At 39.4% G+C, this 27,790-nt stretch overlaps 2 protein-coding genes across 4 annotated transcripts; both read right to left on the minus strand.

Annotated features, from left to right (window-relative positions):
* Positions 1-1,873: 1,873 nt before the first annotated feature.
* gnrh3 (gonadotropin-releasing hormone 3) lies at positions 1,874-4,640 on the minus strand. Its single transcript, XM_018696905.2, has 4 exons — positions 3,105-4,640; positions 2,768-2,913; positions 2,483-2,563; positions 1,874-2,162 (listed from the first exon to the last, which is right to left on the minus strand). The coding sequence occupies exons 2-4, from the start codon at positions 2,906-2,908 to the stop codon at positions 2,109-2,111; spliced, it is 276 nt and encodes a 91-aa protein (XP_018552421.1). The 5' UTR covers positions 2,909-2,913; positions 3,105-4,640; the 3' UTR covers positions 1,874-2,108.
* Positions 4,641-4,792: 152 nt separating this feature from the next.
* On the minus strand, positions 4,793-27,790 carry LOC108897330 (receptor-type tyrosine-protein phosphatase epsilon). 3 transcript variants are annotated; one of them, XM_018696902.2, is made up of 22 exons: positions 27,377-27,786; positions 22,898-23,001; positions 20,599-20,841; positions 14,767-14,838; positions 13,766-13,862; positions 13,223-13,296; positions 12,647-12,783; positions 12,382-12,472; positions 12,134-12,210; positions 12,013-12,049; positions 11,816-11,913; positions 11,071-11,190; positions 9,831-9,994; positions 8,935-9,070; positions 8,600-8,749; positions 8,023-8,116; positions 7,633-7,709; positions 7,360-7,494; positions 7,006-7,131; positions 6,671-6,822; positions 5,505-5,640; positions 4,793-5,372 (listed from the first exon to the last, which is right to left on the minus strand). In XM_018696902.2, the coding sequence occupies exons 4-22, from the start codon at positions 14,831-14,833 to the stop codon at positions 5,298-5,300; spliced, it is 2,043 nt and encodes a 680-aa protein (XP_018552418.1). In that variant the 5' UTR covers positions 14,834-14,838; positions 20,599-20,841; positions 22,898-23,001; positions 27,377-27,786; the 3' UTR covers positions 4,793-5,297. The 3 variants fall into 3 exon arrangements, with proteins under 3 accessions (XP_018552418.1, XP_018552419.1, XP_018552420.1); XM_018696903.2 differs by lacking the exon at positions 22,898-23,001; XM_018696904.2 differs by lacking the exons at positions 20,599-20,841; positions 22,898-23,001 and having other exon boundaries at positions 27,377-27,790.

A 27,790-nucleotide genomic window follows, 5' to 3' on the forward strand; every position in this document is an offset into this window, starting at 1 on the left:
AGCAAGGACATGTAACAATGGGCCATTCTCAGCTTCCTGTCCTTTCCCTCTCTATATGCCAATGGATGTGACCTCCACAGCTTTAACAATGGGGCATCCAGCAGCATAAGCACTTGGCTCCTCGCCACAGCCACTACGTGCAGTAAGGCTTCTTTCATCTTTGTTGTTATATTTAAGGATGACATCCTAGCCTGTCGGCCTCTACTATTGTCTTCACCGTGATTATTTTCTACCGTTGTTTAGCCCCAGTTGTGGCTCTTTGATGAAAAGGTCGCCACTCAATTGGAAAACAGTCATTAAAATGCGGTGGGTACTATTCACCAGTGTTCATGGGGGAACCAACTCAACTGAGCTGGTTAATCAAAAGTTAATTATATAATTTTCATGCAGATGAGGGAAACATTCAAATGAATCCCAACTCTACAATCATTACAAAAAATAAATAAAGAAATAATTCTAAAATGCTATAAAATGTTCAGGGACTGGGAGGCTGTAAACAATATGAAGTTTAATTTGAGGTAAACAAAGTGAATATCCACTAGGGGGTCTGGGAAGGAGAAAGTGAGGTTAAATCAAATTTGGAAACATAGATACCAGCAGGTTTTGTTGTCCTGATATACGTGCAATTAGGCAGGTCCTTGATGAGGACACTGGGAGGGAGAAAGTTGGCTTTCACCACAAATGCTCTGGGATTATTTAAAGGGAATTTATGGGATTTTATGCTTTATCTGTAAACATTAATTATTCTCACACAAGTATACCAAATTGAATTAAAACCATATTTTAGGAAATGTTATAAAAGGATAATTATCTTTTATGAGCATGTTGCAAAATTATTGAAAACTCCATAAAGATAAGTATAAACTAGGTAAATCAATTCGAGGAAGTCTCTTAGTGACTTTCAGGAGGAAAATGCACTGGACAACATCTTCTTCAGTAACTTTGTCAAAGAAGGTAAAGGAGAATATAGCACTTTTCAAAAAATTCTTAAGTCTTTCCTCATCAGAGGAAATGATTGTGTTATGCAAATTGCAACCATGAATATTAAACCAGCGATGTGAAGTATCACAAATGAACAGGCATTGTTCTAGAAGTGCAATGGAATGTGTTTTAATTTCTCTTTAATTCTATGTGCTTTTATAATGTTCACCTTTTCCCAGTTGTGCCAGTGGGTTTGGGTTCATTGGTGTGCATTACAACCACGCTCTAACAATGCGGGGCCTCCCCGGTGTCAGCACAGTTCATGAATCCTAGCCCCTTATGCACCAGGCGATTAGTATGGTGCTCTGTCTGTGGGGCTTTGCCAGAAAATGAGTTCTCTTTAAAACATATGCCCCCTGCTGATTCTTTTCCTTTCCTGATATGAAATTCCAATTTTTATAATGAACACCAATTTCCTGTACAGAGAGGGGAGGAAAAAAAAAAAGTTCTGCACTTTGTCTGTTTTGGATGACTGCAGTTATCCTAAATTAGCGGAAAGCTGCTGTGGACATCGCAAGCAGAAAATATTTAGATGAGTGTCTTTCATTTTCGGGGGGGCTAATCAACATTCAGGTACGAGCACAAAAAATCAGCTGGTGTAATTTTCCACATCACATATGCACATGACTGGTGTGGCAGAAAATGGAATTACCAAAACTGTAACAAATTCAATTAAGTCATTGATTTCTAATAAATTGGCTTAATCACCAGCTGTTGTCATGCTAAGATTGTTGTGTCGCAAGTTTGTCATGCTTGTCGGTCGTGGCTTCTTTACAAAGGCAATTTAATCAATTTAAAGTCTTTAAAACAGTGTTTTACACTCAAAAAGCATCATTTTAGTTCTAATGACCGGAGATTCAGATCAGATTGAACAAAAGATATGATCACTTCATCAGATTTCAAAAAGTTTATTACAATTATACATGGGTTTAAATGTAACAGATATATAATTAATGTGTCTAATAAATGTGATGGTTTGTTGAAGTCTGCATCCAGCACTCATGCAATCCGTCACTGTTGTTGACGATGATGTAAATACAGTCTGTGTTTTCCTTTCCTTTTTCTTTTTCTTTTTCCTTTCCTTTTATTTCTTTCTATCTTTTTTTTTTTTTTTTTTTTACACCTCTTCAGTTATTAGGGAACCTTTTCTTGCGGTCGGAATGGCTGGAAACATCATTAATCTGAGGAAAATTAAATCTCAGTTAACAGTTTGATCTGCTGCTTGAATATTTAATTGGACAAATATTTAAATTTTCATTTATATATTTGATCCTGAGCAAGTCTGAGCAAATTAGCAATACATCTGCCACCATTCAAAAAGATAAAATTAAGCATGCACATATTCAATCATACAGAAAGAGAAAAATAAAAACAGTCATTGAGCAGTTTGTATATTGTCATCGCTGCTTTGGAGCACAGTTGCTCACAGTGGTGTAGTGTACATTAATATTGTACAATTGAAGTAGACATTGGTGATAAATTATGTATAATAAGCACTTACTACATTGTATGGTCTAAGTCTCTCTTGGGTTTGGGCACTCGCCTCTTCAGGAAGAGACACCACTCCTCCTGTGCCCATCATCTAAGTACAATAAAAGAGATTTTAGAAGATGAAACCAAGGCTGATATGAAAACTGAACCCAGCATAACATTTACAGCATTGTAAAAAAGAAGAAAAGGGCAGAGTCAGGCTAAACTGACCGGTTTTATGGAGGTATTTCTGTTAAATCTTGCTTTAAATTTCATAAAGACACCAGATTTCCTGAAACTGTAAAAACTCACTCACCCTGATGGTTGCCTCCAGCTCTCCCACACTCCTCTTTCCACCTGGTAGCCATCCATAGGACCAATGCTGGGACAGGGTGACCTGAACCACCAATGCCAACAACAACACCTGCACCATCACTCTGCTGCTGCTCGCTTCCATTAGAGCTGGAGAGGAAGCCAAATTTGTAATAAAAACAATAGTGTCACAGTCTCCTCACTCACAGCTATACGGCTCACAGACCAGGAGTTATAAAGCATCACCCGACATTAGTAAACAGCATTTCAGACAGTAATTAATAAGAAGAGTAATTCTAACTTAATGAACATTGAACAAACTTCACTGAGGACTGACTCACCTCTGTATTTGCCTTGTTAGCATGTGGTGCATTAGCCAGAAGGGGGTTTTATAGGTGTTGCACAAGGCTGCTATCAGGATTATAATCCCCACTATGCAGGTGTGACACATTTACTGACTAATGGGACACAAAATACTGCTAATGGAACTGGCTAAGTGCTCAGATACGCTGACATCAACGCGAGGATCAAACAGCATGAAATATATATTAAAAAATCTCTGTATCGAATGCATCTGCGTGGGGGTAGACAAAAAGACAACATTAAGATGAAATCTGACATTTCTCTCCATCTATAATTTATTGGTATCAGCTTTTAGCAAACAAATAGTAGTTCAAATCCATACAGATTCGAAAGGCAGAAACATCATTGAAACAAGATGCTTGTGCATTTATGTTACATCAGCTGCAAGGCCTCACTGTCATTATCCATAGCTCTTATTCTTTTCTGCATGACAACACATCAAAAAGAAGTCAACAATGCAGTAAACCTTAGTGATGATTAATGACCACAATAAGAATTTATGTACACTAAATAAACAACATGATCAGTGTGTCATATATAAACCCATCTTGCGCCTTTGTAATAATGGCAGTACAAACACAGTAGAAAGTTATTCACTCAAACTTAAGACCTCCAAGCTTACTGTTCTACAAAGAAGTAAGCAGAAGCCTTGCAAAAATATATGCTTTTGAGTTTGCAGCAATGTTGGGTTTTCCTTGTTTAAATATAAAACTAAGACTAACTATCATAGTCAAAAATGCCTGTGCATGCATATTTCATATTTTTAGCTGAGCATTAGTTAGTAGATATCAATTCTTTTCACTGTCCCAGACATTTTTTTTTTATCTCAGTCCCTGGAGATGAAGAAGGTTCAGCTGCATCAATTATCAACTGTTTCATTTAAACCCAAATTTCCACAATGTTTCTCCTCTTGAGATCTAACACACTCATTTGCAAACTTAACTAAAACTATGGTACATTTGTTACCTTTATAATATTCTGAGAAGTACTTGTACAAACAATGAAATGGTGATCCATACAGAAGACCACTATTCAAAAACAACATACTTTTAAAAATGTATCTATCATATCTAAATTAAACATAAACATCTGGCTTATCTCTATTAAAATTGTGTCACTTGGTGACAAGTTTTTCATGATTAGAACTGTTTTCTAATCAATATGGCACTGCTTTATGCAAACATGCAAGTGTAGAGTTGGTTTGTTAAGTGTGTATAAATATATATATATATATATACACACACACACACACACACACACACACTATATATATATATATATATATATATATATATATATATATATATATATGTGTACTTGGCGGCAAAACATTTGGAAGAATGATACTTTTTGGGTTCATGTAATAATATATTATTTTCTGCCTGTTCCAATGTGGGCTAATTGCATTTTGCAGCGTCAGGCGCCAATCCACTAAGTAATATTGCCACAGGCAAAAAAGAGAAGTTGGTGAAGTTGAATAAAAATTGCAACAGGCAGCAGCTGTTAAGTTATTCACAGACAGAAGTGAGGTAATTTGCAGTGTCTAACAGAATGACATGTATCTCGAGTTTCATGTTTTTGTTTGAGCGAAAGTAATTCATAAATATTATTCTCACATGTCAGACAGGACGTCCTTTTTGCAAAAGCATTAATCATTTTATCCTACTTATCAAACACACAATTTATTCTCCTGGTAGCAATCAAACCTGTTGAGTGGAAGCATAAAATACAAGAGTAATGTAAACCAAAGGCATTGTGGTCAATAACAAAATAAAGCAGAAATCAAATACATATATTCTACAACACATTAATGATGCATCTCAGGTAGCGAGTAATACATACTATGATATACATATACATATATATTGTATATATAGTATGTAATTCAAATACAATTATTGAATATTTCCTCTTAAACATTTTATTGACCCTAACAATGTTGCATTTACACAACATAAAACTATTAATTTCTATATTTTAAGATACTTGAAGATCAAACATTCCTGAAAGAGACCCCTGGAGCACAGATGTTTTAAATTATATTACAGTATGTTACAACAATTTTTAGGCCTGTGCAAAATGTAAAAAGAGCTTGCTTTAGAAAACAACATTCAGAAAAAATTTGCATAAGTTAATCTGACCAAAGTATACAGAACAGTATCTGACAGGCATTATTTAAAATTGGCGTAGTCTGAGAAAATGTCAACAAAATCCTGAACCACTCTGTAGCAGAAGTCGTATTGCTCCTGGAAAGGAAAAGCAAAAGGAGACGCGTTACTGTGTGTGTACGTGCAAAAAAACGGTTCCAAACAACACAAACGCGAATAAGCTGACAGTTTCTGCACAGCGGTTTTGATATTATCTTGTTTCCCACCTACCACAGTCTGAACCATGTGTGGTCTCTGCATGCGTAAACTCTTGACTGTCTGAAAAACATCCAGGAGGCCTTCAGCTTTCACCCTCTCCAGAATGTTACTGAGGGCAATGAAGGTACCAGTCCGACCTGCACCAGCACTGAAACATGAGGGACAAAACTATCAGCAACCGCATCACATAATGCACACACTGAAAGGCCTTGAAAAACACTGAAATTTGTTGCAGAACTGTGGTTGTGGGAGAACTACACACAATTTAGAAATGCATCTCTGAAGTCGAATAAGAAAATTTGAAATTCTAACTATATCTCTTAACAATAATGCAGCAGTAAAACTCTTATAATCTTAGCAGCGCATCCTTTTTTCAGTTAAATGAAAAAGTTTGCAAGAGAAAAGGTGACCTTTGTGTAATAGTGCTAATAATTATCCTCACTTAAAGAGAGGCTAATCCAAACGCTAACACTAATCAGGTTGGAAGCTCAGTGTTTGACTGAGTCAATGTTTACAATGATGGTGGGATGGAGAGAGAAAGGCAGAGAGAGACAGGGAGTGAGAGTGATGTGCGATTCGGAAGAGAAATGTAGAGAGACGTTGGGGATTGCAACGGGTTAGCCCCATTCCCGAGGGGCAGAGAAAAAGCTTTAAAAAGCCCCTCTTAGACAAGTGGTGATGAAGGAATAGAAGAGAGTGATGACACCATTTCCTGTCGTTAGCTCATCTTATCAGATTAATCATAGTGGGAGTCAGAGGAGATTTCACTTTGAGAGGTTTTAATTGACTGTGAATCAGTGGATTGGATCAATCCCACAGGGGCATGCTGCTTTAGAATCACTTCACCTGAAGCTAGGTTCTGATCAAAGCTTTCACAGCTAAGTCTTTATAAGGGATCACATAAGTGGTTTAGGCATAGAACACCAGGTCTACTGAGGCAAAATGTAGAATTTATTGTAACAGACATTTGGAGGAAAAGAAAAATGTATCTGTAAAACTGAAATTCCTTCCAATATCACTCTGCCAGATTCCAGTGATCGGGTAATAAAAGCACAGTGAGAGTGAAAGGGGTGGTACTAAAAGCTAGAGTGGACGAATAGATAATGTAATATGCTGCATATAATGTCCATCTGAAGCTGCACATCATGCTGCAGAATTGTCAAACTGAAGTTTCTCACCTGCAGTGCACAATTATGGGACGGTTTCCAGACTGCTGCTGCTGCCTCTGCACAGCGGCAATAATGTCAATCATTCCCCTTCCCTCGGCTGGTATTCCGATCTCAGGCCATCCGTGGAAGTGGAAGTGTCGGACATGTTGTGACTGCTTTTCCTGAGGAGATGGAGAACTTGCTGTGTTATTTTCAGGCAGTTAAAAATGGTAGACGGAATGACATTTCATTAAATTCAAAGTGCTTCACCTGTAAAGACAGCATAAGGAAAATGGGGAGACAATTATATTCATTAAAATCTATATTTTAATGCTATTAATTGTTGAAATAAAAACATTACGCACTGGTCTGTAGGTGAGCACCATGTCTTTGAGAGTGAAGGTTTCACACAGAGTATCGCCAGTCAGCTCCACGGTATAATCTCCAAATGTTACACTGCCCTCTGATGGCCAATACTGGAAACACTTCTCCTGGTTATGAGGGTCAGATGGAAATACAATTAGGGTACACTTGAAAGATTTATACCCTATTTTTGTTTTTATATTTTCAGTGTGCACCACAAAAACTGTATGAAACAATTAAATACATACACAGGCTGTCAGTAAAAATAAGAGAATGAAATAATGGAATAAAAAAGATTGTTTAAACGTGCAACTCCACTCTTCAGCCTGCACTTTTGCAAGAGCACCGTGCTGTACCTGCTCCCTCTCTTTGAGTTCGGTGAGCATAACGATTGAATGGCACCTCCACTCCCACACCATCCTCCAGAAGTCCTCCACTGTGTGAGACAGGGGGCCCTGGGTTGCGATAAAATAGTCCTTCTGCCTGTAGCCCTGGAGGGCAGATCATTCGGTAAACAACACTTTAGAGTGCGGCAAACATAATATTTTGCATTGTTTGTAAAGGAAACAATGAGCTTTATATATACTTCTATGGGAAATCTATACAGGAGGTCGTGAGGGAGTGCTTACATCAATAAAGGAGGCATTGATGTAGTCAGTGAACTCCTGTCCTCTTTTCACTGAGAGTATTACTCGGTTGAAATCATCTGCAAAAAGAAAAGAAAAAAAAGGGAAAATGAAACTTTCCACAAGTGATTCCTAATAAAATAAAAGTTTGAAGAGGCTGATGGGGAAAAACTTTAGCTGTGTTATTAAGGCCAGAGCCTTCCTTTTACACTCAACTCCCAGATTTAAGTCAAGATACAAGCCCCTATTTAAATGTGACTGATCACACAGACATGAACTGATTATCCAGATCTCTGTGTATGGCATCTATAAAATCACCAGCAGTGTGGTACTTTGATGTTACTTGGATGTGATGTATTATGAAACTGTTCGGCGTGTCAGAGCAATCCTTACATGGAATGATCTGAAGCACACGGTTCTTCTTCATGTTGGCAGGAAGGTTCCCAGTTCTCATGTTCTCCTTCATTATGCGAACATTGGTCAGCTTCTGATGGGAGGAAACATGAGTGGATTGACACGATCAAAAAGTTTTATTTTCATCTGCGCGGGGCAGTACAATGCTAATAAAGGTGGTGATTTTTAAGGCTGGTGACGCTAAGACAGATCTTTTTTTTTTTTAATGCAACAAGTAAAAAAGACAGAAGCTGGGCAAAACATTTCTTATGGGTAGAAAACAAAAAAGAGGAAGAAGAGGCAACAGGGAATTATTCCATTCAGTGTGTAGGGAACTGTGAGGGACTCTTTGCAGCAAAAATGAGAAATTTTCACCAAGCTACAATAAATTCCAGGTGGCAGATGGTGGTGCCATATAAAGTTTTAGTTGATACAAAGCATTGTTATTTATGTTACTACTGCCAAGAGCGGCACCCTGGGCAAGTTTTCCATGAAAATATACCCATGCAGGGTGCAGGGTGATGGGGACGATTCATTACTGACTGAAATGTTTAAGAGTGAGCTTCTTTGTTCGTACCCTGAACTCCTCCTCCAGGCCCAGCCTGTCGTGGGGAGCCCTGGTGTTGTGAAGCCTCTGCAGATGGGCCTCCAGAGAGCACACATCTAGCTCTGTGTCTCCATACAGATAGTACTCCAACAGAGCCTGGTAGATGAAGGAGTACTGCATCTGAGGAGGAAGTCGAGGAGAGGAAGAGGGAGAAGTAGTTGCTTTAGCGCCAAAGTATTTCCTACTATTTTTGCATCACAGGCATGGTTGTTTTCCATGTCCTCGCTTGTTTATTCCACGACTAGAGAGCAGCGAGTTGAGCTGTCAGTCCAAGGTACAACGGGTCGGAGAGGGTCAACACTTACATCTGTCTGGATGAGTTGACAGCGCTGTTCTCGTATTCTGCTCACAAAGCCAAAGACATCCACCCTCTGGTCCATGTGCATCATGTCGATCATGCTGTCAATGACAATGAACGTCCCAGTCCTCCCCACCCCGGCACTGTGGAAACACAAACAAGAAGAAGGCCCAAGGTCTTCTCTGTAACAAACAGAAAAGTGTAGCTACAAAACAAAACGTGTAGAATAAGAACTCTGTCAGACATTGTTTGTATATAGTACAAAGAGCCTTCACAGCAATAGAAGTGCCATAGAAGATGGATTTTTCTCACACAATAAAGAATAACAGACATGATATAACGACAGAAAAATGTTTTCGCAGTCTTGCTATGTATTGCCATGCCATCCCTATAATCCGAACATAGACGTCAATTGTGGACGGCCCCAAGCATGTGTAAAAGCGCTTCACCTCTGAAGCCCAAACAAACTCCTAATAGATTTACAAGAGTCATTTGAGCAGACGGCACCTCTGGGAGCCCCGAGCTGGGATTCCACAGCGGGGTGTTGAAGCCTCTTCAATGGGCCCCATTCAAGAACAACAGTCTCTCTCCCTGAGCACCTGTTGCAGCAGTTGCTACAATCAGCTGCAGATTTCTTTGGTGAGGCTTTACACTGACTGAGCCAGACAAACATATGCACATACCAGGCAAGCCATTGCAGAATGTAAAGAATATACTTGTTAATGCTTTTATTCGAGCTTCACTTTAATTTTTATGCATTTGTCCTACAGTAAAGTTAAAGGAAAAAGTTGCACAGTCTGCCTCCTCTGCAGCATGTGTAGCAATTGTGAAATGAACTCTGGCTCAATTTATATGGCCTCTTCTGGCATTATATATATTTATATTTTATACTGCACATTTTACCTGCAGTGAACAACAATGGGTCCAGCATAGGATGGATTGACAGCTTTGACCTTCTTGAGGAACTTCAGCATGCCTATGGGCGTGAACGGCACCCCGAAGTCTGGCCAGCTGGTGAAGTGGAGCTGGGTGACCAGTCGGGGAGCTCGGGGACCATCGCTGGCCTGCTGTGAAGCACAGACACACAAAGTTTATACTTGTGCATGAATAATGCTCACTGTGCAGACACAAAACTGTTACCTACTGGAGAAGCAACCTCCAATTATCTGCCAAATATGTATATTTTGTCATTTTGCTGTTTGCGACAGACTTTATATTAAACTCATTATTAAACATGTGTCACTGGTTTGCATCTGCCTCGCTCTTGTATCTCATGAATGCCCTCTCAGGAGAGCATAATTTTGTTCTCTTGAACACTTGGTTGCTCAGTGTTGAGAGCGTAAAAAGCACTCAGTCCGCCAGCTTGTACTGCAGTGCTACGGCACACAGTTCTCACAGAGTTAGAGAGGATATCTGCGCTTCTCTGGCTTCAAATGCAGAGGGAACAAAGAGAATTTTGCAATCTGAAGGCTTTGCAGTAGGCTGAGATGGCACCCGACTCAGCAGTCAAAAACACAAGAGAAGAAATACAGATACATGTGTATAAACTTCTAAAGCTGAGTTGATGTGAAACACTGCTGATTTGTACAGTGTTTACTGTGCATTAAATATGCCAACATGTTGATAATTTTATCCTGTGTTTATTACATATATTTTTTAATATTCTGGTTCTCATTTATTTATTATATTTTGTGTGCTATTATAGTTTACTAAAATGTTCTAATTTTCCCCATGGGGAACATTACTTTTTACACAATCTCAATGCAGTTTTGTTTCATGTTAAATTTTTAATAACAATCTAGCTATTATCATTACAGATGTTTATGGCAATTAAGAACTACAGTATTTTAAGAACTATATTGAAAAAGCACACTATTATTTTCAGAGCACATCTAAATAAAAGCATCATTTATCTTAATTTTAGGCAATTTTGTAAGATAAATGTTTCCTTGTTCAGTATAATGCTGTATAGTACAATTGAATTTTCACTGTTGCAGTGTGAGGTAAGTCAAGCTCTATGCTGTGCCAAATGAGACAAAGTAATGTGTTTAAAATGTGTTTAAAAATAATACTTTTAAGAGGCAATTCAAGGCATCCCTTTTTAATATCACCAATGATGTGTGGATTTACATATTTTACTTACATATTGAACACAGAATTTTCTGATGGTGTAGTCCACCAGGACAGTGAAGTCCTCCATTGCCACCCTGATGTTCCCGTACATCCAGCAGCCTTTCTCTGGCCAGTACTGGTAGCATTTATCCTGGTGAGACAGTCACATCAATAAGGAGGTTATTCTTGTTGGACTAGACTATCTATGCCTCTAAAAAACATACAGCAGTTTGTTATTATTGTAACTCACGTATGGAATTGTTGCATAGCTGCATCTATTGTGCATATTGTACGTGTATGTATAGAAATGTGTACTTGACGTGTATTTCACAGGCCAATTCAAAGGCAATCACAGGGACTCTGTGCGACTCTGTCAGTCAATACGAGCTTCACAGCGTCGTTTCAACTCATTAACTAGATTCTCAGACTAATTATCATGAAGCCTCTTAGGATCTTATCAACAATTATTCCATCATTGATCCCCAATGCCTCTATTCTGCCCTATCAAACCTGCTGTTGAGCTCTCAATTGATCATCCCTTTGAGGCTAAATTTAATGCGATGCTACGTAATCTGCTGGGTGACACTTTGTATAGATTCTCAGTTGGGAAAGGGGTCAAATAAATTATGCCCATGACTTTGGGGTCATGAGAATACAAAGGGGTTTTACTAATGGTGCATTGGAGCCATATAGATTGTATAGGTTGATTCTATAACACACCCTGCTTTGTGGCGTTAGAGGACTGCAGTGCAGAGGGAGAATACTTTTAAACAAACCTCCTTCCTTTCTTTAAGATTTGTCAGCATTACTATAGTTGCTGTTTTCTGTTCCCAAATCATCCTCCAGAAGTCAGCCACTGTCTCCAGTTTTGGACCTGAAACAGAACCATGACAAGTATTAAAAATATGATACCTGACTATTTGCAAGTAGAAAGTTACTGGAAAAACTAAGCCAAGCAAAAATGTTTATTTACCTTGAGCTGCAATGAATTTGTTCTTCTCTTTATAACCCTGAGTGACAAAACACAGTATTAATGATAATTTGTCAGGAACCCAAACATCTGCATTTAAATCTTAATTCTACTTTAGACTCACATCTATGTAAGATGCATTTATGTAGTCAGAACACAGATGTCCATCGAGATGACTCAACACCACTCTTGAATGATCATCTGTGGAAGAGAGAAGAGGGAAAAAAAGATCAATGGTCTGTATATAAAAAATTGGTTCTTATTTTTCATTTTGGCCCACATCACCTTTCCTTTAGATTTAGTGATCAATACAACTGCAAGCCTAAAGGTTACATTAATATCGTCTGCTGCAGAATATAGATCCTCACTCACATGGTAAAATGTTTGGGTATCTGTTTTTCTCTCTGTTGTGCTCTCTGCTCGCCTCCTCAAAGGACCCGTGGTGGTAGTAACACGGCAGCGACTATAAAGAGAGAACCCAATTCTCATGAGGTAAAAATAAAGCCATGGGTACACAGCCTACCAACATAACATTTTATTACTATTTTCTGTACTTGTTCTATGCTTGCAGGGACACAGATCTTAGTCAGATACAGGCCTGCGCTGCATGGTCCACACCGAAAAAACTCAGGCTTACATTGAACTCTTCTCTGAAAAGCTTGCCATCGTCTGCAGAGCGTATCCGATACTCCTCCTCCAGTGAGTCCAGAGGGATGGGGAAGTACCTCTTGGATGGTGAGGGAGATCTGGGGAGAAGGACCACTGTCTGCTCTCCTGTGTTTAAGGGAATATATGGCGGTCAGACTGCTAACGTTTCCCAATAGGGAACATTACAAGCTCTCATAGCACCTGCAAAAACAAGCCTGATGGCCATTAAGATTTCCTACTTCTGTGGGTACATGACAGAAATGATTTCTTGAGTCATAAACATGGTGCTGCTGCTGCTGCATGAAACTGTCTTAACTCAGAATCTGGCCTTTCCGTTTATTTATTTATTTTTTACTTCAAGTGAGAGTTTATATGGCTCCCTACGTGCTAGGAAAGCTAAGAGCCTTTCCAAAACCTTTCCAGCTACCTTGGACTTCAGATCGTGAAACTTTCCTAGTCCATAAAGAGTGTAAATCCACAAATCAAATAAAAAAGAAATAAAAAGTAAAAGACTGCATTACATTTTCATGCACTGGTGGTTATATTGAGTACAGCACAACAGTACCTTGTTCCTCCAAGAAGCCATTTGGAATCTTTTTATCCACCGAGGTAACAAGAGCTTTCCTGTGGTTTTTGAACCTACAGTAATGACAGGGAGAGAAGCAAAGAAAGCAAAACTGTCAGAGAAGATAAAGGGCAGATATCTCTATTGAAAAAGCAAAAATGAGCTGAACCCAATTCATATAACGGAGCTGTTAAGCACATAAGGTAGGCAAAGAACAAATACCAAAACCAATATCAACCATCTGAGAGAGGCAAAGCTGTTCTTCCTCATGTCGTTGTCAGAGAGAAAGGTCTGAGCCGGTTCGCTGGTGAATGAGTGTTTGTGGCCTGACCTGACCTCGCTGTTTTTGTTTGCTGTCTTACTTGAGGTGCAGCTGTTTACCCACAAGCCACTGCTCGCCGCCTGTTTCCAAACCACCCCCACCCCAATGCCTTGACCCGACACACACACAGGCGCTCACATACATACTAAAAGGGACAGGGAGAGGAGAGAAAGCAGACAGGCAAATAGTGTAAGTGACTGTGTAAGTGCAGGTTTATTCACCTCAGACAGTAGATCGTCAGCAGGACAACGATGATAAGGAGCAGGGATATGATCAGTGTTGAGGGCAGCACATGAGCACCCTGATGGGTGGGGTTTTCTGGATAAAAGACACAATGGATCACATTAGTTTTATCCAAAAGTACATTCAAACAAATTCTTGATATATGACACTTTAGGAAATATCTGGCTGGGAAATGTGTTTATCTGTTTTTTTGGTGAGTTAGATGAGAAGAATTGGTACTAATCTCATATCTGCCTGTTACAAATGAAGCTACAGCCAGGAGACACTTAACTTAGCTTAGCGTAGACTTGCTAGCTTGACTATTTCTTCACGGAAGTCACCAGCTCCGGCCACAAAATGGTCAGAGACGTAACACAGTAAAGGAACTTTAGACATCTCTACCTTTTACCTGGTAGGCAGATCTTTTTACCTTTGGACAGCGGCAGGTTAGCAGTTTCCCTGTTTCCAGTCTTTGTGCAAACTAAGCTAAGTGGTACTGTGTTGCTAGCTTCATATTTAATGGACAGATATGATAGTGGTATAACACCGTTCACCTAACTCTCCAAAGAAACCGAATACATATGTAATGTATTTCCCAAAATGTCTAGCTATTCCTTTAAAGCAAGACGAACTGTAAGTTTTTGCTGAAAAGTAGCCTCTGTAGCCACATGTGATAATGTGGGATAATTTTAATGGTGAAATGTAACATACAGTAGCACAAGTAGAGGAAAGTCATAAAGTCAGTGAACTAATTCAGTAACAGTAATATCTGCTATCATCAGCTACTCTATCCTAAAATACTGGTCACACCAGACCAAGTAAGGTTGTAGTAACAAAACTGCTGAGTGTATTAGTTTTTTAGGAGTGTAATTCAATGCCGATAAAATCATCTTTTCATTTTTATGGAGAAAAAATGTGTTATTTTATCTTTCCAGAAAATGACACAGTCTCTCATTAAAATCAGGCAATACGTTTGCTCTTCAGTCATTTTAACAATTACCTGCAGTTTGGTTCTCATGAGATGAATTATTCACAGCAATAGAGATCCCAATCAGAAACAACACCATTGTCACTGTGGATAAAAAAACAAAACACTTTTCACTTCAACAGAAAACCAGACAAAGCCATGTAATTTATCACAAACTCCACTAGAAGGCGCCAAACCAATATGAAATGTATCTGCAACCTGGTGAGGCGTACAAAGGGCAGAAAGGAGAGCTGAGCTTTGATGAGGCTTGGGAGTGATGTCTGTATGTCTCTCTGCTGAGCAGTTAAAGTCCTTGTGGGAAATCTGCTAGCAGCCTTGTCTCGTCAGGCCGACTTGAAAGAGCAGCAGCATATCAAATAACCTAATATTCAGACATCAAACCAGAGAGGAGGCTTTAACCCACAGGTGACACTAACCATATCCCCCGTGGACCCTGTGGATTTGACAATGGAGTTGAGCTCAAGTAGTATTTGTTAGAAGTCATCTCATTTTATTGTGATGTCTTTGATGTACAGCACTCTGCAGCCTGGCAAAGCATCGTGCTCAGAGACAATAAGACATGCGCATTGATTCCCTATGGTGTTACCTGATTTTAAATACAGTGGACAATATTTTTTTTTTTTTTCCCCAGAGGAATAGTGATTTTGATAAACAGTCTTAAACAGAGTGTTGTGTAACAATTAGCATATGTATATAGGTTATAGTGTTGGCTTTATGAAGAAGACCAGATGGTGTTGTTTTCCCTTTACTGCAGCTTCTTCCCTTTTCTCCCTCCATGAGACTGTCTCTCTCTTTCCTTCCCTCTGCAGTGAACCATCATTTCATTCTAAACCACATTCTCACTCTTCCTCTTTTACTTTATTGCTGGGAGCTATTAGTGATTTATTTGGGGCAGAGCTCTGCGAGTGTCTTTCCAAAAGGAAAGGAATATGTCAACTTCCTCTCAACTGCGCCAGAATTAAATCGATTCTGACACATTATCCTTGTGTCTTATTATCTCCAAAATGTAGCAGCCAATTTCTCCAAACTCACATCCATTTCCTCTTTTCTCCCCCGTCCTCCAAAAGAAAGGGTAAGAAATCACAAAATAAATTGGGCAAACGGGGCAGATCTGCCTAAATGGCTTTGATGGAATAAATGAGAGAAGCAAGAATTGAGTGTCCTAATTTATCCTTTGTTCTAAGTCCTCTTCTCGTTATGGAGGCCACAAGACTGGATAGAATAATTCATTGTGTCAATTTATTTCTTCTAGAAATGGGTCATCTAGGGGCCTAATTTGTGATGTTTGAGAGAATTTCTTGCACATAACCCTAGGGGGTATCACATAACTATATCTCCCAAAGCTTTTGTAGCAAACAGAGCTACATAATAATGCTCTAACAATGTGCTCAAAACAAAATTTATGTCAAAACTCGCAAAGTATTACACAGACAACAAATTAGGGGCTCTGCATTTTGCACATTATACAGTCTCTTGCTGCAGTAATACACAATACAATACATTTGCACGCTCCAAATACTCCTCTTATTTCCTTTATTTCATGTCTATTTTTCACCCAAATAACCATTAGACATACAAATGAAATACTCCTTACACCCATTTAATGGGTTAAGAAGTGTGAAAAATACACAATATGCACACACAGACACACACTGACTGTTCTCACTTTACACATATGCATGCCTTCACATACGTCCCACAGCCAAAGGCTATGTGTTGCATATGTGCCGCACTCTGTTGGAGGAGCCAATTTCTGTCTCCAGTGTTAACAAGCTGACAGTGTCAGCACCTGTTCCCCCACTCTACCCCACTGGGTAAGTCACACTCACTCACACGGACCCATCCTAGCTCTATGCTGCAAGGCACGCTGTGCATATGGGTCACTGCACAGACCACCGCATAATGTCATCTCCCGGCAGCTACAGTACATACAGCCTATACCTAGGAAATGAGAGAGAATAGAATTGAAATGTAAAAATATGTCCAATGCACTGTCTCTATAAGTGACTGCATTAAGTGACAAAAATGATAACTCAGATCTGGATTTAATATTTTCCTGTACCACTGAAGAAAAAGAGGAAATGGTAAAAGGAGAAGTATATACATATAATCCGTTGATACAGTATTGCCAGTGTGATCAACAGAGGGAATTGACAACATGTGATGTGTATGATCTGCTAAAGAAGAACCAGCAGTAGTAGACATCTTCTTGCACGGAAAGGCAGGACACTATGTCTATGGTGGTTGAGTGTTTTATTATATTTACTTTTTCTTCATGAAACTTGTCACAACCCATTATGACACATTATTCATGCCACTTTCTATACACTATGCATACATCTTAATTAGCATATGACATCATCTAACCCTCATATGAAGAGTATTTACTGGGGAGACCTGTTTTAAACAAGGAAAAGCTTTGATATAATTGGTCTTGCCATCCCCACCAGCTATTACATCATTCATTCTAGATCCCTGCTTTTCTTTCTGTTTAATAAAATAATCACAACAGCGTGCTTTAACCTCCAGCACCTGCTTGACATACTGTTCCCAGTGAATTAAATTATACTGCATCACTTGAGTTGGGAGTGCAGGAGCAAATCATCACATCCATGCATGATGCAATGCTAACATTCAAAATGCATAACATGCTGGTTGAACCTTGAGGGTAATGTTAATAGTTTGGGCACTAAAATGCATTATTCAACATCTCGCTGCTTTTCTTTTGTGCCTCTGAACAAAGATAATGAAGTTCAGCACTAGACTGTGTATTAAATGTAAGCTATAGAAACCTGAAACTCTCAGGTGAGAAAAAAAAAACCTCAGTGAGATATACTGTACATCTTTCAAATCCCAAGACTCACAGCACCCTGAAATGAATCTGTTCTGCTTCACTTTAACATCTCTCTCACCTTGGCTCACACACGAAAAACCTGAAAACGAGCCTCAAAGAAAAACTGACATCAGAAATAGAAACGCCAACCACAGGAACGTGTTTTTTCCTTGTGGCAAACCTGCACCCTGTTCACTCATCTTTATCATTAATTCAAACCAAACTGTGCAGGGGAAGGTCATGTATCATCCATTTCCAACCAGAAACAGAAAAAATGTGGCAAGATGTGACCAGAAAGCAGATTTTATTCTGCAAGAAAGCTAAGTAACAGTTGTATTAAATGACACAAACACGTTCCTATGCAAACACTGGTGCAAAATTTTTCTATACTCATATAAATAATGAATTTCACTGAGTACAAAATAATTTTAAGTATAGCTCTGCAACAACTTCAGAGCTCTTAAATGTCTCTTCATAGACAGACAAACATGTAATGTGCATCATTTGTAGGACAGCATACTGATAGTTTGATTTCGCAATGGATCTATCTCTGTTGCCGTGAGATGATACTCTGGATGGAGGATGCTGCTCAGAATCATTAAGATGACATTTCCATTTTCAACCTTGAACACCTGAAGTACTTAACTACATTTAACTCTTAAATACCATAATGACACAAAATATGCTACTAATGTTAGTATGTAGCTGAATTTGTCCCAACCTTGTCATGTAAGGCCAGGGCCAACATAGTGTGCATTAAGTTTAGGCAACTCACACATGGTTTATTCTTTCTCCTTCTGTGATGTCTAATCTGCCAACCTGTTTCTGCTTCATGCTCTTTTACTATATGTACTGCCATAGTGCACCGGTTTAATACATCACAATAAATCTCAGGCCTGTATCAGCAGGCAATCTGTTTCATAGCCAGAAACCTCAATGAGTATCCTGCTCAACAAGCCATTTATAAATCTTTTTCTCAGACGCATATGGAGAAAACATGGAAAAAGCAATAACAAAATGTTTACACCTTTATAGAGGCTGTGTAATGAGGTGCCAATGGGAACCAGCTGGCAACCATTATGGTTTTTATAGGTAGTCTTAAAATCTGTGAATTAGAGAAAAAAAATCTCTTTAAAAAAGTGACAACACAGCTACATATTTACATTGGTACTATTTAAATGGCACCAGCACTAACCCAGTCTATTGTTTTCATATTATGTATATAGAGTATTTGCTTTCTTGATGTGTCCACCAGCTCAAATTGGCTCTTACACTGTTAAACCTTTTTAGGATTATGGGTGCATGTAGCATATCCTAATATGCACTGGGCGGGAGGCTTGGAACTGAGTACCATGATTGCATGTCTGCAATCAGTCCAATGACTAGTGAGATATTGCAGTCTGGACCAAAGTGGTGGACTGACAATACTATCCCATTAGCACTTTTCCAAATGACGTACAACTGCAGCACAATATAGGGCTCAATAATGAATCAAAATATTATAGAAATAGCAATTTGGCCAAGTGCAATATCAAAATTGCAGGAGGTAAAATATGTCACAATATACTACTGTAAATTAAGCATTGTTGTTGTTACAGAGATAGCCTACAAATCATACTCTCCAGATGAAAGGTAGCATGCTTATTTGGTACAGCAAAAATCCTATTAGCATAATTTTTCAGTGAAAATGAAATCCAAAAATTCAAACTAAAATTGAGAAATTGCAATATCAGATTTTTTGCATCGTTCACCTCTACCACTGCACCACAGTCCCTCCAACACATAGCTACTGGGGTATGACTTAAAGGTATATGAACAAATAGGAGCCTCGCTGACCTGACCCTGCTAAAAGCTTGCTGCAACTGAAATCACCATTGACTTGAAAAATGCATGATTTCTAAATTATTCAACATGTTCCATCAGTGACACTGCTTTCATGCATTCGATAGATATTTGCCACATATATACTTACTGAAGTATGATTTGTGATCTGGCACAATAGGAGCAACGATGCTAAGTTTGTGTGACTAAAAATTTCAGGACATCAATGAGACACGAAGAGTGCTGTTAAAATATGGATAGCATTTATACTGCTGGATAGCATTTTGCTATACAATAAAGAATGCTCTGTTTATCGGGCTATCTCAAAAAAATATAAATAGATATCAAAAATAAATTTATCAAAAAGATAGTGGTATCCAATCATGTCTTAGTTTCTTCACAGATCAATACAGGCTCAAAGACAGATCCACATTTTGTGCTTGGCACAGAATAGATGGCATGTCTTGTACACAGAAAGATAAAAGATTTTTTTTTTTTGGTTTCCAAGGAGAGGAGGAACAAAGACATAGGGGGAAAAAAAGAATACCAGAAACAGCCATCGCTTCGATTGTCAAGTGCCAAGGAAAAGGATGGAACGAGAGCACAAACACATGTCAGTAAAGTGTGGCAGCAGAGAGGAGAGGAGAGATGAGAGAGAGGAGAGGGGTTGAGAGGAGAGGAGAGGAGAGTGGAGGTGGGGGTGGTGGGGGGGCTGGAGGAGATGAATGTCTAGATTCTGGGTTCAGAGATAACAGCCATAATGGAAGACATCCTTAGTACACAGAGGCAGTAAAAAGGATGAAGCTCTACTGTCTGGTAAGTCACTGCTATATCTTCAAATGCAGCTCGCTGTATTTCACGTATTGAGAGAGGCTTTGCCACACCTGTCAAACGTTTTACAAAACACCATATTGTGACAATTCCTATTAAAAAGACATTATACCTAACGCTGGGAATGCTACTGTATCCCATCTTCTCAACCATGCTCACATGTCTCAGATCACTGCCCACTGCATAATTAAGGTCAAAAGAATCAATCTAAAGAAATGATTTGAAATCCAATTAGTCTCATCTAGAAAGGAGACACTGTAATTATTGGATTATTCCCATTAATGGATTGAATTTCAATTGATTCCCTGAAACAGAATTGACCTGGTCTGTGGTCAGGTGGATTAATAAAACATACTTACACTTCCAAGCAAAGCCAGTGTGATTTGGTATCAGTTGGCTCTTCAGTCCATAGCATCCACGTGATCCTACTTCCTGTCTTGGTTGGATTTATTGGGGGTTTTCTCTACCCTCAGTCCTTCTCCTATTCACATTCCTCCCTGAGGTATCGATGATAGTATTGGATGAACAGATGACTGAGGCTGGTGGTGGTCACTAAGGTCAGAGCTTCAGATTGGGATCAAGGCACAGGTAATCACACAAACCTGCAAAAAATAAAGCAGAAGAGTAGTTCAACCAAGTCCAAAAGCTCTTCTATGTATTATATTGTTAAGCACTAACAAAGCTAGATCTTCCCTGACTCACTGTTTGTGGCTGACTCAAATAAAAAAACCCTGGTGTGCATGAATACACAACAAAAGAGAAGTGGAATGAGTGGGAGTTTGCATCTGTGCACAGTATGTCTGAGAGAGTGACTATGCACTTCATTTGATCAACTGGGTATGTAGCCATTTATGCTGTGTGTGCCCTGTGTTTGTTTACTGCTTAGTTCTCTCCTCTGCAGCAACTTGTGTTGCAAGTTACAGAAACCACTGTTGCAAAGCCAAAACATTAACAAGATATTTATCTCCAATCATGCAAAACTAATTTGTCCCAAATTAGTCTTCTTTGCACACATTCGCCGCAACATAATTACAGGTAAGAATCACCTTCAAATCTAATAACAGTAAACGAGAGAGCAGCATTCACAAACCGTGTTTCCCAATTAAAGTTGCTTCCACACACGGCCCTAAATCTGTCCACAAACGTGACCGTACAACAACAACCATCACATAAACTATGTTGGAATTAATTCCTCGGTATTTACACAAAGACATTACTGTGATGTTATTCTATTGCCTAGCTAGAGTCTGAGAAAGAACGCATGCCCCTTTTGCCCACTCACGCCCACTCTCCCAGAGTCCCACTGCCCACAGGTGTGAGACACAAAGCCATATTGTTAACACTTGGCCGCCGTGACGCAGCCGAGCAGAAAGCAGAGGAGAAGAGGTGAATTAGTCACTAGGCCCAGCTGGATGAGCCCACTCAAGTCTGAGCTGTGGTGAGGAAAATGAATGAACAAGGTATGGAAAACACCTTTTCCCCCCTTACTGTAGGAGTAGGGCTCAACTTTTCCAAATGTTGCAGAGTCTTTGGCATTTGAACATAAACATGTTTGCCATTAAAGGCACCCCCTTTAACCTGTAAACTGTAAACCTGGTCAAAAGATCCTTCATAAATGAGGCTTTAAAATGTGCTCCAATGGTTTAGTATTGCACTTTACATAAAGTGAGAGGACTTCTGAGAGACAAGTTACAGTTTTTTTTTCCATTGTTAGAAACGAAAGCCAGGTTTTGAGGCCATAGTCCACGGGCCACACAAGATTTTGTTAATAGGCAACACAATCTAGTTAACATTTTTGAGACCACAAAAGTTACTCATGCACCACAATAAATTGGGCTTTTAATACTGATGCATATCCTCCTCTAGGCTTGATTTGAGAATAAAGCTCTAACTTTTTATTCAGAATTCAAAAATTTGTTCGAACATGAGGTGAAAAGTTCAATCTCTATAAGTGCATCAAACCATTTGAAGTAGTCTGCCTTGTGGTCCAGCAAAGGGCGCTCTATAAACTTGATCTATTGCATGCCCTATTGGCCTATCAATAAACTAAGCTAATGATAATGCAGTGTTGTTTTGTTACAAAAATGGTGGACAATAACAAGCTAACTGTCCTGAGCAGACAATCACGACACCAAAACATCTGAGAACCAGCATGTGGAAGTATTTTGGGTTCTACAGTGTGGATGACAAAGTCACAAATAAAGATAAGGCTTTAACAAAGGCAACTTTGTTGAGGGCAGCTGCCTTACTATTCAACAACAACAAATCTGTGGACTCACCTGCTAGCTTACCATCCCACTGTTGTTTAACGGAAAGCAAGGTGACAACGACAAGTTAATTTGCGGGCCATTGCAAAATTCGCTCAATCTTGATTTTTTGGAAAAGTGGCAGCCCTTTATTAATGTTTTGCTATAATGTGTTAAGCATTATTTCAAAGGGTACATTTTTGGCTTTTGGTAAAGTCCAGTTTGTGAATGTATCTGACACATAACAGAGCACAGCCGAGCTTTTCAAAGCCTCAATGACACAGGTATTTCCACAGTTTTCATCTAAAGTAAGATATTTGTTTTAGCACTGCAACAATGAAGAAGATCCCAGTCTCAAAATCTTAAATAATCACTACACTGCAAGGATTCAAGAAATGTAGGATTTACTCACACTGTCCAATTGTGTGAGGTGATTTTGGTCCTTCAGTAAGACGAATCTCAAATCTCTATTGAACAGGCTTTGCCTTCTAATGTCCAGTTCAGCCTGCAAACATTCTGATGAGGAAAACAGAAAACAAAATTAAATAAAGTGTACTTTTAAGGTAATTTGTCTCTAACATGCTACCCGTGGCTCCAATTTCTGTGATTCAAGCAACAGAATATCTAAGTTGTTCTCCTGTGCATTTATTCTATATGTGGTTGAGTTTAAAACATATACTGAGAAAAACTGGCACTACACAGCTCGTGTGACCTTTGACCTGGCCCACAAACATAAATCTCATCACTGAACCTGTCAGTCAAAGATGAATCACAGGGTAACCAGGCAGAAATGGCAATATTAGCTGTGTTCTCTGGATCTGAGCATGTTTTAGTTCCCAGGGGTTACTTCCTGCTATCTTGCACACTGTGGCTTTTATTTAAAAGAGCAAAGTAGTTATACAGTGGGTTTAAGAAAAGTTTAGTTACAAAGCAGTGGTACAAAGATACAAAGATATTAATAATGGATAAAATAGGTAGTGTGCTATACTGAAGTAATGATACGCTTCAAAGAACTTGGCTAGGTTTTTAGCAGTGATAATATATTATTATTAATGTTAAAAAGCTTGAGTTAAATGATAATGGGTATAAAAAATGTATATAATATGCTAAGTTATTTATACTGTATTTCACTTGCCTAAAAGTCCCGTGGGAGACTTTTATGAAACCGTCTTCATCTTTTCACACAGAGTATTGTTCTCCTTTCAGCTCTGCACATTCAGTCCAAAGAAGAAGGAGACATGCTCACGGCATACGATTACTGCAGGCACAAGCACTTCCTTTCTGTGCCACTCTGCCCATTGACTAAGAGGGGAAACATGCAGATCATTAAAGTTTTATGGGAGTGCAGTCATCACCCAGCACTCTGTGGTTCAATCATTAATTCATACCACAACAGGCAACACTGAGTACTGTAGATAAACATGACTATGAAGTAAAGTTATTTCTTTTAGATGCATAGTTAAAAATAAATGTGTCTTACATACATTATTACTAGTATTTTAATTGAGATTTGCATAGTCAAAATATTTTAAATCTATGCCCAATTATGATGGATACCATTCACAAACATATTCAATGACTTCAATGAATTTAAAGTTAGCTATTCATGCTATTCACGTGCTGCCTTCCTGACACATAAATCCAACATTGATGGCTTCTACCTCAGAGGCTCACGTGGTTTCCTGAGATGATGAATCCACGGTTTCATATATAATGGGGTAAACTAGGTCCTCAGAGAGCACAGATGCATGCAGTAACTATTCACGAGGCTCGATGGCGACAACAAGCTGAGACTGTATTTTGTCAGTCAGGCTGGAAAATGTAATTTCACACTTGCACACAAGTTCAGACTATGGCATGGCATCTGCATGTTTGTAAATCTGATTCAATCTGTGAGGTTGCCTGCTGAGAAATTGCCTGGGCAACAGGACGAGATGCTGCTTTCTACAGCATGAGATGAAGACATACCATACTGGAAAGGGTGAAACAGCCGTGTCTTTTGCAAAACATACTAACAGACAGTTCTACTTTGGTGCTTGCGTAAAGATTAACTGGTTAACTTCCTACTCACATGAATCCTGAACCTTAACTGACTGGTCTACTGGGCATGTTGGGGTCTGAGCCTCAAACCTCTGTGCTTTGAAATAAGTGACAACTACCAAGGGAAATAGCTGAGAAATATTATTTTTATGCCTTCATATCAGAGGATGAGCAGGGTAAGCTCCAGACACAAGTTTGAGGACTCTGAAAATGACACTTCTGGGGCACAGTATAGGTGAAACCAGGGACAAGGGATAATAAGCATTGCAATTACAGCTTCAGCACTCGTTCAACTGGAGTTCAACCGAGGGTAACAAGTTTGCTCCTTTCACTAGAGTCCACTACAAGTGGTGCAAACCGTGTGAAACACACAAACAAAATTAATATGGCTCAGTCAAAACCATTACATACTTAAATATATGATATAAACACACTGTTAGGTGCAGTATTTTAAACAAGTGATAGCCTCAGCCTGACCCAACAAACTGCAGTTCTAATTAACATGGTTCTGTTCAGTTTTGTATTCTGCAGCTGCTTTCTGTGACTGCCTCACCGTCCTCAAATGATCCTTTGTGTTCAAGTGCAGTAGCTCTCACTAAAATGAACACTCACTTTCTTCCCTCACTGACTAACAGTGACAACACAAGCACTTCCTCTTCTCATAGCAAGTAACACCGCAAGTTATGCTTTACTTATGAAACGCTGACCCAGCACAGCGAGCAGCAAAGTTTGAAATAGATGCTGTGTATTAATGCAGTATGATAAACAAGAGCTAGACTAGAGTCAGAGGTTAAACTCAAGAAGTGTTTTTGAACTGGGTCATGATGGTGCAGTGGTCGGTTCTTTTTCTTTTTAGTTCATGGCTGTAGTAGCTGCAGATTATAAGGTTATTCTAATCTGTTTGTTTCACCAAACAACTCATACCAGTCAGTGCATACATGCAGACAGTCCACAGACTTGAATATGATCCCTATCTGTGAGGTCACATCTCTTTTTTCAATGAGAATCAGTAGAAATAGAGACAGTCAAAGGGGACAACAGTGGCAAAAGTCAGGCAGTTCAGATCAGCGAATTATGAAAGGTAATTACCCAGGCACCTGATGAAAAATTAATATGGCTACATTAACCTCTGATTAGCCCACATGACTAAACGTACCAGCCATCTTTAAAGAGTATAATCAAGGTAATAAAATGTTTGAATATAAATCAGATTGGATTAAAGCCTTGCTTTCTAACATTGTACAAATCCTCTCAGGGTTAAATATCTCTGCACAAAAGCTCTAAAACAATTTCATCTGTGCAAAAATCCATAAAACAAATCTAGAAAACTCCTATAAATGTCAAGAGAGGTGTCACAAAACATCTTAAAATACAAAACTCTAGGATGGAAAATTGATTCCAGTGCCCTCCTATGACAACTTAGAAATTAGGATATTGCACCAGTTTCACACCTGAAGTAGTGAATTAGCTTTTACGACCGTCATCTGATGAAGTGTCTATGGCAACCTCTGAATTACCTCCCAAGCAGATGGATATCTTTTAAAACAAACAGTATCAATAATCGTTGGAGTAATGTTGACACAACAGTGACTCATGTCTTTCTACACAGGCTGTTACCATATCAGTATCCTGCATTCATACATCAACGTTTATATGAACTGTCCATGTGTATCAGCCATTCCTGTATTACAGTTCTACAGTGGTCAATGCAGCGATGCTAAGGCACTTAGAAACAGGCCAGTGTTCATTCATTTAAAATTATCAACATCATTCTCACCTTAGGATATTGAAAAGTCATCATCAGGAAATTAATCTTTGCATTAGCATGTGTCTAACTATAGCTCATGTATTCCCAAGGTGGAAAAGATGTGGGCTACATAGCCCAATATCCAGACCACAAATGAGGAATCTGAGGTAATTCTAAAATTAACATCAGCTTTTATTAGGCCATTTAATCCAGCAGGGAACTGAAGGTTACATTATTGTGAATGAGGTTATGGTGAATGAGGGACATTTATGATTCATGTGTGATCACATGGCATCTCCATCAATTTCCCACACTGCAACATGTGTCATCTCATTGTCACATTATTATCACACCACTGTCAGACTCTGCATCAACCGATTAAAGCTATTTAAGTGAAACTGCTTTACATCTTCGTGTCTGTGCTTTTTTTTTTCCTTTTTTTTTCTTTGCTCTCTTTTTCCAGATTGATGGGTCAGTATTTGCCTTTCAAAGCTTCAATAGCGCATCCAGCATGAGTGTTGAGCATGCAGCCTACAGGCCTGTCTACTACATGTATACTACGTGTTCTCGCCCCCTCGCGTTTTCCGTCTAGACCAGCGAGGATGCTGCATACCTAATGCAGCAACCTCCTTCCCCAGAAAAAAATCTGGTCGGGATGCGAAATTCCCAGATGACTCTACGTTTGGCGTAAAAACAATTATCGATGAAAGAGAAAATAAATCACATGGAGCATCGTGTGGTGGTATGGCGTATGGATTTGCTCCACTAACCCATATTCACGGTAGCTCATGTTGTCTATGCTTAGGAGCGGCAGCGCGGACGGAATACAAATACCATGTTTAAATCCCTATGGCCTGCATTCCGCCTCTCTGGAGATTTGTTGTAGCAAAAGCATTTTCTGCTTTCAGCCAAATGCAGAAAGGTTTAATTATAGGACAGATGCATGGAGCCTTGTATCAAAGCTACCCTGAGTGCACTGGGGGAGGTTTTAAAAACGAAGCTGGGTAAATAAGCGACACTAAACACAGCCGGTGTTCAGGCATTAATACGCAGATGGAAAAAGTAAGCCGGCTGCTTTTTCACTGCTGTTTTGATGCGTCTTACCGTATTACTCCTGCGATGACCTCGCCTCACACCTCGCTGCGATTGATGATGATGATGTCGGCTTGTGTCCTTTTTTTCTCCCTCGCACGGCCCCGACGACGCCTGCGTCTGCGTCTTATGTCCTTCGGAGGATAACGATTCGAAGTTGTCGAATCATCTGACCGGAGCAGAAGAACGCGTTCAGGTTCCCCTGATGATGATCATGTTTCCAGCCGATCTCTCTGAGGATGCGCGTCCCCCCGCCTGCCCGCCTGCCTGCCCGCCCCGCGTCCCCGCCTGAGCCTGAGCCGTGTTATGGCAGCCGGAGTAGAGACTGGAGAGACCCTCCCCCGGGCGCAAAGCAAGTGTATCAGGTGGACACTCAGCATCCTTCACATTCCTGCATCACTGGACGATAAAGGGCAGGCCTGCGCA

The sequence above is a fragment of the Lates calcarifer genome, linkage group LG16_LG22 (genome assembly GCF_001640805.2).
Source record: "Lates calcarifer isolate ASB-BC8 linkage group LG16_LG22, TLL_Latcal_v3, whole genome shotgun sequence".
In the NCBI taxonomy this organism is placed as follows: Eukaryota; Metazoa; Chordata; class Actinopteri; family Centropomidae; genus Lates; species Lates calcarifer.

Excerpts from the sequence above, each read along its gene's own strand:
- gnrh3 (XM_018696905.2), bottom strand. The coding sequence starts at position 2,908 with ATGGAAGCGAGCAGCAGCAGAGTGATGGTGCAGGTGTTGTTGTTGGCA. Across the intron at positions 2,564-2,767 it reads AGCTGGAGGCAACCATCAGG|ATGATGGGCACAGGAGGAGT; the intron begins GTGAGTGAGTTT and ends TATTGTACTTAG. Across the intron at positions 2,163-2,482 it reads GACTTAGACCATACAATGTA|ATTAATGATGTTTCCAGCCA; the intron begins GTAAGTGCTTAT and ends AATTTTCCTCAG.
- LOC108897330 (XM_018696904.2), bottom strand. The coding sequence starts at position 14,833 with ATGGTGTTGTTTCTGATTGGGATCTCTATTGCTGTGAATAATTCATCT. Across the intron at positions 9,995-11,070 it reads GAAAATTCTGTGTTCAATAT|CAGGCCAGCGATGGTCCCCG; the intron begins GTAAGTAAAATA and ends TGTGCTTCACAG. Across the intron at positions 7,495-7,632 it reads TCAATGCCTCCTTTATTGAT|GGCTACAGGCAGAAGGACTA; the intron begins GTAAGCACTCCC and ends TCTGCCCTCCAG.